At 38.0% G+C, this 12,314-nt stretch overlaps 1 protein-coding gene across 2 annotated transcripts in view; it reads left to right on the forward strand.

Annotated features, from left to right (window-relative positions):
- Nucleotides 1-12,314, forward strand: part of cdkl5 (cyclin dependent kinase like 5) — a 208,105-nt gene that overhangs the window by 40,604 nt on the left and 155,187 nt on the right. For both annotated transcript variants that reach the window (XM_072260723.1, XM_072260724.1), the window contains exons 2-3: nt 2,315-2,538; nt 7,984-8,018. In XM_072260723.1, the coding sequence (XP_072116824.1) occupies nt 2,475-2,538; nt 7,984-8,018 (99 nt within the window). In that variant the 5' untranslated portion in view covers nt 2,315-2,474. The remainder of the gene's footprint in view (nt 1-2,314; nt 2,539-7,983; nt 8,019-12,314) is intronic.

A 12,314-nucleotide genomic window follows, 5' to 3' on the forward strand; every position in this document is an offset into this window, starting at 1 on the left:
TAAAATAAATATGTGTGTGTGCGCATGTGTTTTTCTGGTTTCTGGTTGCTCTTTCTTTGTTGCTATTTTGGGCGTTTTTGATTGGGGCGGCCTGCAGATAGTGAATGACACGACATTAGATTGAATTTAACTTAATATGCCTGGACACTTTTGATTTTGTGTTTTTTTCCACTCATTTTTTGCATGATTTTTTTGTGTGTTGGGAGGGGTGTTGATGTTTTTCTTATGGGTACCATGGTTTTCTTTGTTTTGTGGCTGTCTATGGGAAGATGAACCTCAGGATCATATACTGCATACATGCTTTGAAATAAATGTACTTTGATACTTTGAAAGTTATGGGTTTTTAATCTGCGTAGTCGCCCATTAAAATTGTTATATAGCACAAATCTAATCATGCATGATATTGCGAAGCCTAATTTACATGTGTGCATCCAAATTTTTAAACAATATATTTACTTCTATTTTTCATGACCTGTGCAATGTGTGGGCAGTTATTTTTTTTTGCTAGCCATCTTTAAAATTAAGAAGCGGTAGAAGCCAAATCTTTCAAATCATTTTGCGCATTTTGGATTTTCTGTGAATTGTTTGTGGAAATATTGTGATATTTCATTGTCAGTTAAATAGTGTTGACTACCACCCTGCTTAAATAAATGGGAAGCTGCAGAGCATTTGTCAGTATTGATTGGGCTACTTTTGTGCAAGCAGCTGTAAAATGTTTTAGACTACTTATTATGTACTAACATTTCTTGGCTGAAAGGCAGGCAATACCAGATGCTTAACTGTTAAGAAAATGCTACGATACTATATTTAATAAAATTTGAAGGCATTAGGAAGTAATACCAGTGTTAAAGAATGACTTTCTTATACAACCAGTACTTCGAGCTAAATTTCCATGTTCTGTATTTAGAGAGAAGTTTAACATATGTTGAAATACTGTTTTCTAAAAATTTCCTTGCAACATAAAACAATGTATAATAAAGTATTTTTTTATACATGCAAAGAGTGAAGGAGGATTAGAGACTAAGTTATTGCCTAATTTCAATCAGATTTTTGAGAATATTACTTTCAGACAGGGCCTCATCACATTTGAACTGTGTATGCAAGAACAAGAAATTATAGCTGCGATATTATAAATATGTTTTTGGAAATGTTCTACAGCATACTTATAAGGAACATTAGATATAATAGCAATGAAAGAAAAGCAAACTATTAATATTCTTTATCCAGTCAAAACCATATTGATCTTTTCACAGAGTAGGCATGAGCTCTTTGATAAGGCTTTTATGAATAGCTTTGGTGCTCCAGTATTTTTTTTTGAGAAACAGATATGGTGGAAAACATACTTATGTAGATGACGTAGATAAATTGGACAACTTAATGTCTATGCTCCAGGAATATCTAATCAAAAAATGTAACCAATTGTTTCTCTTTGAATCCTGGGAAATAATGTAAGTGTAATGAACAGATATTATGAAATGGGGAAATCTGTAATGTCATTCCTATTATAATGGTTCTTCTTTGCCCTGTCTTTTCCTCATTCTTGCTATCTGTTGGAAATCCTGTGCTGAATGGTACTGAGAGTTTCCTAAACTTTATCAGGGAAAAATCTATGGAATAAATGTCAGTTATTCTCAGCTGTATGTTAAATGTCTTTATAGCTTACCAAATGGACCATGGTTTTATTGCATTTGTCATTAAATATGTCATGATATCTACAGAAGTATTTTATCTTCATAATGTCGTTTGAAAGCTAGGTAATGGGAGAAATTCATGGGAAGCCATTATGTTGTTGGGAGTAATTCAAATTCGCATAACACCATAAATTTAATTAAACCTTTCGGGAGTTAGTTAGCTAAACTCCTGTGTTCTGATAATATTTATAAAACGCTATTCTCATTTCCATTTCCATTTCACATGCCTTCCTTCCCCTCCATTGCACTCAAAACTTTAGAGGATCATTATTTCAATGCACCATTTAAATTATTGGATTTTGGTGTACTTTATTTTGCCTGATTGATATTAAAAATATTCACTCTTCTTCATGTAGTGCATATTAGAAAAACTATGTTAATTGCACATAGAGAACACATGTTCAGTCCAAACTATAAGATTTCCAGGTAACCTCGCCACTTTGTAGATGTCAGATGGAATAGGTGCTATTTACAATTTTGTTTCATCTTATAATGCTTAATATGATTTGTAACATTATCTTGCCTCAGTAGAAAAGATAAGTCACCTTCTTTTCCAGTTAATAGAATTTTGTTTCCCAGTAATAGTTTCAGAATTGGTAATTACATATGTTTGTTTCTTTCAGATGGACAGCATTGTGATTAGATTCGGACAAGTATGAAGGATGTGAAATTAATTTGTTGGAAGTTCTGCTTCTATGGACACTGTACAAAACCTGCGTGCATGATTAATTTTTGCAACCACGATGTGATTTGGGATCACATTTTTCAGAGAACTTTGTCTTCATGAAGATTCCTGACATTGGTGATGTGATGAATAAATTTGAAGTCCTTAGAATTGTAGGTGAAGGTAAGTTTCAGGGTCTGAACTGAACTGAAAATGTTAATGTTGATATTATATTGTCCACATTAATACATTGTTCAGAATATGCTGGAAAAATAACAACAAATTATTTTCTTGTATTTTAACAAAAAAATAACATGCCTTTTTTTTTTTGCCAAGGAGATTTTACATGAGTTGCACATTAATATGTGCAGATGACTTGTGGAACTGTGGATAACTCTCCCTAAATCGGGATCTTTATTAAGCTTTTCATGCTTCAAGATAGCATTGCAGTTTTGTTGTTGAATTAAACACCCCATAAGCTGCACTTAATGAGTTTGGCTAGATTTATCCAATTGCTATGTTGTTACTCATTCTCAGAGGCCAAATTGCTGAACAGTGGAGATTTTGGAATGTCATTAAATATAGGAAATAAATCATAAATAAAAGGAGTTTAATTTAAAAAAAAATTATTATAAAGGAATTGAGTGCAAAAATAAGGAATCTATTATCCTCTCCTTCTAATTCCCTCCCCCTGGTGCCCCTCCCTCTTCCCTTTCTCCCATGTTCCGCTGTCCTCTCCCTATCAGATTCCTCCTTCCCCAGCTCTTTGCCTTTCCCACCCACCTGACTTAATCTATCACCTTCTAGCTAGTCCCCCTCTCCCCCCCCCAAACCTTTTTATTTTGGCGACTTTCTGCTTCATTTCCAGTCCTGAGGAAGGGTGTTGGTCTGAAACGTTGACTGTTAGTTCATAGATGCTGTCTGACCTGCTGAGTTCCTCCAGCGTTTTATGTGTGCTATTGCTAGAAACATTTAGACAATAACTATGGAAAGAGAAACAGAGGGTCTTGGACTCTTCATTACTTTCCACAGATGCTGCCTGAGCTGCTAAGTGTTTACATCTTCTTCTGTGTTAATTTAAGATTTTGAGAAGGATGAACAGAGTAGAAGGCAAGAATCTGTTTCCTTAAGACTGTAAGATACAGGAGTAGAATTAGGCCATTTGGCCTATCGAGCCTGCTGCCATTTCACCATGGCTGATCCTATTTTCCTCTCAGCCCCAATCTTTCTCCCTGTATCTTTTCATGCCCTGACTGGTCAAGAATCTGTCAACCTCTGCCTTAAATATACATAAACACTTGCTCTCCACAGCTGTCTCTGACAAAGAATTCTGCAGATTCACCACTCTCTGGCAAAAGAAATTTCTCCTCATCCCTATTCTAAAAGGGTACCCCTCTATTCTGAGGCTGTGTCTGCTGATCTTCGACTCTCCCAGCATTGGAAACATCCTCTCCACATCCACGCTATCAAGGTCTTTCACCGTTCAATGGGTTTCAAAGATGTCGCCCCTCATTCTTCTGAATTCCAGTGAATACAGGTACATAGCCATCAAATGCTCTTCAAATGACAAGCCATTCAATCCAAGAATAATTTTCGTGAACCCCATTTGAGCCCTTTCCAGTTTCGGCACATCCTTTCTAAGATAAGGGGCCCAAAACTGCTCATAATACTTCAAGTGAAGCCTTTTCGGAGCTTTATACATTTTCCTTAGTGGAATACCTATAACTAGGGATTGGTTATTAGCAACTGAAACAAGAAGTTTATTTTGTATATACAGGGAATTTGTACATGTGCAATCATCAAAAAGACAAGGTAGGATAGCAAGAGTGTATTGGGAAAGAAGAGTCCCTAAGACCATAAGATAGAGGAGCAGAAGTAGGCCATTCAGCCCTTAGAGTCTGTTCTGCCATTCAATCATGGGCTGATCCAATTCTTCCAGTCATCCCCACTCCCCTGTACCCTTTGATGCCCTGGCTAATCAAGAACCTATCTATCTCTGCCTTAAATATACCCAATGACTTGGCCTCCACAGCCACTCGTAGCAACAAATTCCACAGATTTACCAACCTCTGACTAGAGTAATTTCTCTGCGTCTCTGTTCTAAATGGATGTCCTTCAATCTTGAAGTGATGCCCTCTTGTCCTAGACTCCCCTACTATGGGGAAATAACTTTGCCATATTTAATCTGTTCAGGCCTTTTAATATTCGGAATGTTTCTATGAGATCCTCCCTCATTCTCCTGAATTCCAGGGAATACAGCCCAAGAGCTGCCTGATGTTCCTCATACGGTAACACTTTCATTCCTGGAATTATTCTCGTGAATCTTCTCTGAACCCTCTCCAATGTCAGTATATCCTTACTAAAATAAGGAGCTCAAAACTGTACACAGTACTCCAAGTGTGGTTTCACGAGTGCCTTATAGACCCTCGACATCACATCCCTGCTTTTGTATTCTATACCTCTAGAAATGAATGCCAACATTGCATATGCCTTTTGCACCACCGACTCAATCTGAAGGTTAACTTTTCAGGTATCCTGCACAAGGACTCCTAAGTCCCTTTGCATCTCTGCATTTTGAATTCTCTCCCCATCTAAATAATAGTTTGCCCATTTATTTTTTCCACCAAAGTGCAGGACCATACACTTTCCAACATTGTATTTCATTTGCCACTTTGCCCACTCCCGTAAACTAATTTAGTCTCTGCAGGCTCTCTGTTTCCTCAACACTACCCGCTCCTCCATGTGTCTTTGTATCATTGGCGAATTTAGCCACAAATCCATTAATACCATAGTCCAAATCATTGACTTACATCATAAAAAGCAGTAATTCCAACACTGTCCCCTGTGGAACTCCACTGGTTACTGGCAGCCAACCAGAATAGGATCCCTTTATTCCCACTCTCTGTTTTCTGCTGATCAGCCAAAGCTCCACCCAAGCTAGTAACTTCCCTGTAATTCCATGGGCTCTTATCTTGCTAAGCAGCCTCATGTGCGGCACCTTGTCAAAGGCCTTCTGAAAGTCCAAGTACACCACATCCACTGCATCTCTTTGTCTAGTCTGCTTGTAATTTCCTCAAGAAATTGCAGTAGGTTAGTCAGGCAAGATTTTCCTTTCAGGAAATCATGCTGGCTTTGTCCTATCTTGTCATGTGCCTCCAGGTAGTCTGTAATCTCATCCCTAAAAACAACTTCCCAACCACTGATGTCAGGCCAGCAGGTCTATAGTTTCCTTTCAGCTGCCTCCCACTCTTCCAAAATAGTGCAGTAACATTTGCAAAACAGATGACCAGCCGTTATGGAGGAGAAATGAAGGGCTAAGTTGGGACACACTTTCTCATACTTGTTCTTAAATTTTATTCTTTACTAGTTTTATTGTTATTTTTTGTGGTGCTTCTTCACTCAATCAATCTTATTTTCCCCTCTTTTGTCATATCTTGGTCTAATTTGAGTCCAGTTCATATTCTTCTATTTTCTTTAATTTAGAAATGAAAGGTAGAATGGTGCATGCTCAGAAATTTGGTAATCAACATGCACAAGACCAATGAGATGATTGTTGGCTTTAGGAAGGTGCTGGCTGACCATTCCCACTGTACCGAAATGGCTCCTTTGTGGAGAGCATTAGGAGCACCAAGATTTTGGGAGTGCTCATAACAGATGAACTCATCTGGTCCCTCAGCACCTCCTCTTTGGTCTAGGAAGTCTGGCAGCCTCTTCACTTCCTGAGGAGATTAAGGCACGCAAGTCTCCACCCTCTCCACCCTCTCCACACACACACACACACACACACACACACACACACACACACACACATACATTCTAACCAATTTTACAGGAGCACCATTGAGAGTGGGCTGGCCAGCTGTATTGCCATCTGGTATGGAAATTGCAGGGCATCTGACTGCAAGTACCTACAGTGGATTGTGAGGACTGCTGAGAGGATCATCAAGGTCTCTCGTCCACCCATCAGAGATATTTATCAGGAGTGCTGCATATGTAGGACCCTTAACTTTGTCCATAATCCCTCTCAACCGTCCAACAATCTCTTTGACCACCCCCCCACCAAGAAGTTGTTTTTGATCTACTAAAATTCAGTTGTGTTCAACTGACCCATAAACATATTTTGTTAGAAGATTATGTAACTACAAGCTACAGTGGTTGTTACTCCAAGTATCAAAATGCCACAAAAAAAATTACTTAGTATATGGTCTAGATAAAGGCGCTCTAACTCCATTGTTCTCTTAAAGCATTTTTTAAATTCTTTTGAAGTTTCCTGGGTTCAGGAATTCACTAATTGTAACCTTGTATTCTGTAGATTGGAATAGAATTAGAAAACAATTCAGGATCACTTATTTCTGTTATTATTGAGGGTATTTGTTGAGTATTTTAGTTTATTTTCTCCACAAAACTCACAAAAGGAGAGTTTGTCAGTTGCGTGAATAGCTGAGCAATGCAAGTCGGAGACCTCAAGCTAGGTCATTCATATTAACAAGATACCTACCGGAAATCAGAAATGAAACAGAAAATGCTGGATGTCTGCAGAATCTGCAGAGAGATGAACAGATTTAACATTTTGGATTGATGACTTTTTATCATAACTAAGCAATGGTTAGAATCAGCATGTAGCAAGGAAGGGGAAGAATGGAAAATGTCTGAGGATAGAAATGTAGAGAATCTATGATGCAAATTGGTTTAAGACAAGTGCTGGCAGACGGAGGGTGTTGAAGGCTTGTTAATTATAATTGGTCTGTTCCAAGAAGACAAAATGAAGTAGTTGAATGGAGACAAGGAAATAAAGGCTGTTTTCTCTATAAACCTCAGATAATAGGGAATATTAGGAGTACAGATAAAAAATGTGGGAGAAAATTGAGAAAATTGATTGATGTTTCATCAAAAATAGCTGGTTCTGACACAGACACTGGAAAGACTGCATTCAGTGCTCATGATCTGGTCTGCTGTACATAGGCAGAGCAAACACATGTTGGTATCTATTCTGAGAAAAAAAAGTAATTTCTATTCAGTTTAGTTGCTTTCATTTGATTCTCACTTTAGTATTTACATCCCACTTAGACACCGACATCTTTTATTGGGTTCTTGCACTACTTATTTCTTTTATCTCATGGAACAACATATAATCTTCAACCATGTTACAGTCCTTGGGATTTGATATTAATTTCTACATTTTCTGAATCCAGTTTCATTTCATAGTTCCATTTTCCTTTGTGATACAAGTCAAGTCCGGACAGATAATTTGCAATTAACAAGCGTCACCAGACTTTCATCATTTGGGTCACAACTTCTTTATGCCTCCATCCAATTACAGATGTTCGCTTTTGTTCTCTCCACACTTTCCCTTTCCCTGGAACTGAAAGTACATGCTTTCCAATTTTGCCTAGTTCTGATGAAGGTTCATCAAACTGAACTGTTAACTTGTTTGCTCTTCGCTGTACATTAAATGTTCATCTGAGCAAAATGTTGGAACACGATCAGTGAAATGAAATTGTAACCTGGCAATAAATGGGTGCTCTTAGAATGAAGGTAACTGGGTGTCAAGGACTAGGTTGGAAAAAAAAGTATTTACGATAGTTTATTTGAATCATCTGAAGTATAATTGTTTTTCTTCTTTTGCAGGAGCCTATGGGGTGGTACTAAAGTGCAGGCACAAGGTTAGTGAATTACAGATTAATGAACTTCTTAGTAAAGAAAGAAAACACTTAATGGATTTCAAAATTCACCTACTATTGGTGTATATATATTCTGTAATGATGTAATCATGTTGATTGATACATTCTCATAATGGACATGAGTTAGTTCAGTTTTGTGTTAACACAGGATTAATATCTTAGATGATCTACAATATCATACACCATTAGCTGAATTTTTGATGCAAAAGAAGCATTGGCTAACAAAATCAGTAAAGTTTTCAACAGGTAGTACTGGTAGTGAAGAATTATAGTTTAGAGAGTGAAAAGATATAATGTGCATGGACCATAACATTAAGAAATTGCATCAATCCATTCCGGATATCACCTATTGGTTTCAATCCCACTTTTGAAATATTTTTCTTAGAAAGTAGGGATTTTATTTCCGTCAAGGTGGTTCTTTTGAAGAATAGGCATTAGAAGTTAATGTTGGAAAAAGATTAAGTATATCTTTTCTCTGGCCGTGGGGAGATAGGAATTTCAGAAATGGAAGAAGAAGGAGCATTTTAAAATCTGGTTTGCATCAACAAAGTACTTAAAGTAGATGGGTCCCAACCTATCATTGTAGTTGATGCAGTATGGTTACCTCATCATTTTTGGTTATCTTTACCTTTACTTCAGTTCTATAATCAGTGATAGGCCCTGCTTCTGTACTGCTACCTAGTTCTGTTTTCACTGCAAAGCACCTTGGAAGGCGTAGACATTCCATTTCACGCTCTGTATACTAGGATGAGAAAGTGAGTTTCCATTGGTATGGGGAGGGGGATCCAGGACTTGGGATTAGAGTAATTTTGTCTGTGTATTTGTGCTGCATGACTGTTTTGCACCATGATGTCAATATGTTGAACCTGCTTGGTGCCTATGGCAGGGCTTGGTAGTAACTTATGAGAACAATGTAAGGGACATCTAGTTCTACTATTTTGTTAAGTTAATTATGGTTGTAAATATTTTTGCTGTATTAGCCAGTGTGTGGCTAGTAGTGTTCAGGAGACTGATGAAAAGGATATCTAGTATTGCCACTATTTTGTATTCAAGTATTTTATGGTTCCAAATCGTGTTGCTGTGTGAGGCTGCTATCAACAGACAGTATCTACCTGATGAGCTAGAGGGACCTTTAGCTCTGGTCTAACCAAGATCCTCTGGCCTTCATTTAATAACTCTTTGCATTCTGACTGCTGATAATTGCAGAATGTTGATCGTGGTCAGCAATCTGTGTCTACAGAAAATGCTGATTGTTTTGGGGTGGTTATATGTCTCCCATTTATGAAGAAATGAAATTTTGTGGTGCTAACAAATACTTTAGCTAGAATTCTTATACAGAAAAAATAATGCCCCAGATAGTAGGTTATACAGCTTGTTCTCAAATGAATGGACGTATTATCATATCAGATGAGAAATATATTAGAGTTTAAGATATTGCTGAAGAGTTTGCTTCACTTCTTCCTCTTCATTATTAAATGAACAAAGTGCAAAAGAGTCGAACTGGAATAACTTGTGAAGTGACTAAGTGGAAAGCGGGAAATGGTTGAATGGCAGAAATAATGTGCCAGATCAATCCTTTCAGATGGTGGCACTTTTATCAGATCCATAGGAAAGATTGTCCTGTATATTGAAGTAGACTGTGAGTAGGTATTAGGTACGAACATTGGATCCTAAAGTCATTCAGTATTTAAATTACAAAGACAAAATAACACTATTTGGAAAAATAATTGAGTCAAAAAAATTTTAACCAATTAAAATGATAAAACTTAACTGTACTTACTGTAACTATTTTAATTGTTAGTGAATGGAGTCAGTTCCTTGTGCCAGCTATAGATAGTATAAAACTGAAGGGCTGGATGCAAAATATATATTTCTCCTCAGTTCGTTGACAAATTCCATACTGGAACAGTAAGCCACGTGCGCTGCATGCACCCTTCTGTGTTTCCTGTAGAGATTTGGATGTCAGAGCTGAGCTGACCCTTCCACTACGTTCAGCTATCAGTTTCTTATAGAACCTCTGGCTGTAGATTAATTAGATCTAGTGCAGTTCCAAATTAGAAATCAAAATAAATTGCCACGTTTCTGAGTTTGAGGACAGTGGACTCCAGTTAATTGGGCCTTGTTAATCAGGGCAGCTGCTTATTTGGGACAACTTAAAGAACAAAAATGAATCAAGAAAATAGCCAGGATTCCCATTGCTTATTCAGGACATTATTCTGCATAGTTGGGACTAGAGATGGTTGTTGTGCAGTTTCTAACTAGAGTCAGTCGCATGCACTTACGTGGCCATTGGACACTACACCGGGGGTCGGCAACCTTTTTGCCTCTGTGGGCCGGATTGCGTATTAATGAGCGGACGATGGGCCAGATAAATGCCATAAAAAACTTGAAATATGGGAATTATCCATTTAAGTACATCTAGTTATGTTTTGCCTCAAATTAATGAATAACGCATGTTAGAAAATCATTTGCGCTTAAGGTTGCATATCCCTGCACTACACCTTAGAGCAAATAGTTTAAAAGTAGCGTTACTTGTATGTGTTTGTGTTCAAAAAGCAGCAATTTTGGTCACTGATAGTTGGTGAGTAATAGTAAGTCAATTAGGAACTGTTTTGCTCACTGTGGTTTCAAACATTCAGGCTTGGAGAGGCCAGACACAGCCGGGAGTAAAAAATAAAATGATTTCACTAGTTGAACAGGTTAGAAACTGTGAAAAATTTGAAGGTATTGACAATCACCTTGAATGTTACAATTCAAATGAAGGCTTGGAAGAAACAATCTTTAAAAGTATGGTATGAAGGCAGTTCATTATCTGCACTTGGTGTCTACACTGGATTTTGTTCATTTATGGTCAATCAAAAGAACACTGCAGTGTACACTGGAAGAATTTCTCCATCGATTAAACATTAAGAGCCAATACAAAGTTTTATAGTACAATAGTAGTATTGACTCACGCACCTTTGGTCTCCACAAGGCACTCGTTGCTCACCTGTCACTCCACGTAGTTGTTTGCATGTGACAGTGGCTACACCTTGGCATAGACCCCGCTTAACCTTGAGAATGCACTCCTCAGAGGTGAAGCACTATGTAAATCAGCGCTATGCCGAGTTATTATAACATTACATAAATGGACATGTGTGCCTAACTTTTAAAAAAATCAAACCCGAGATATACGCCATATTATTTTATGTATACAGTGTAATTTGTGGAGCAACAAATATACAAATAGACCTAACCGGAACATCAGTGAAGAAGCAACACATGGCAGCTGCAGTGGAGGGAAGCAGGTGGTGGTTACATCTTAGAGGAAGGACCAGGCCGTGGATCCTCCTCTAACTTTAGCTTCTTCTTCAAGTGGAGATTTGATTGCCTTTTTAAAAATTTCCTTTTATGAAGCAGTTCCCAGTAGCAGGAAATCATGTCGAAACACCTCTCTTTACCTTATTGCATCGCTCCCACTCCGGGTCATTTTGATTAACATTGGAAATTTCAACGAGGCGTCACATCGACCTGACGCTCACCAGCTTCCAAACGCCCTATCACTTGCAGTTTCACATCCACTGCTAATACTTTTCCTAGACATCTTAGATGTACTACCTTCACTGGAAGTTGCAAGCCACTTTCCAGACATTATGGGTGATAAAAATGAAATAAATTGGCAAGGAAGCAAGAACATTTGCACACGTGGGGGAGGCAGAGTATGAACTAATACATGATTGGCTGTGAGTGGCTCAGAGCATATGCAAAGCACTCTCATTGGCTGAGTGAATATTTACTGTAACGGCAGTTGTTCTTGAAACGTTTTAAGTGTTGGTAAGAATGAATTTTTGTCATTTTTAAAAATTTCAATAAAGAATTAAATAAACATGTTGCAATGAATCAGCATTATGCAGGGTCTAAGTGTACAGAAAAAATTAAAACAGTGCCAATATTAATGGTGGTGGTTGTCCATCGTGCCCGACAATGTCAAGAAATCTGAGAGGAATAACTTTTTAAAGTGGAAAAACTGTTGCAACAGGGCAGTCCCAGTTCCACCCTCTTGAACTCAGAAGCCCGGGTCCAGTGGTCATCACAACTGGGGTCTTTCTTGGTAGCAGTGGATGGCTATTACTTCGGTGCCTGGTCATGCAGTTCACTCTCCACAGAGCATTGAAGAACAATCATTTTGGCCACTAGATCTCATCCATCAGGTCCACTGGAGATGCCTTTGCATACTAGGGCAGGTATGTCCGGATCTCATTGGGGTATGAGGCCCACAGGCTACCCTCATCTCGTTTA

The sequence above is a fragment of the Mobula birostris genome, chromosome 6, assembly GCF_030028105.1.
Source record: "Mobula birostris isolate sMobBir1 chromosome 6, sMobBir1.hap1, whole genome shotgun sequence".
Taxonomy (NCBI): Eukaryota; Metazoa; Chordata; class Chondrichthyes; order Myliobatiformes; family Myliobatidae; genus Mobula; species Mobula birostris.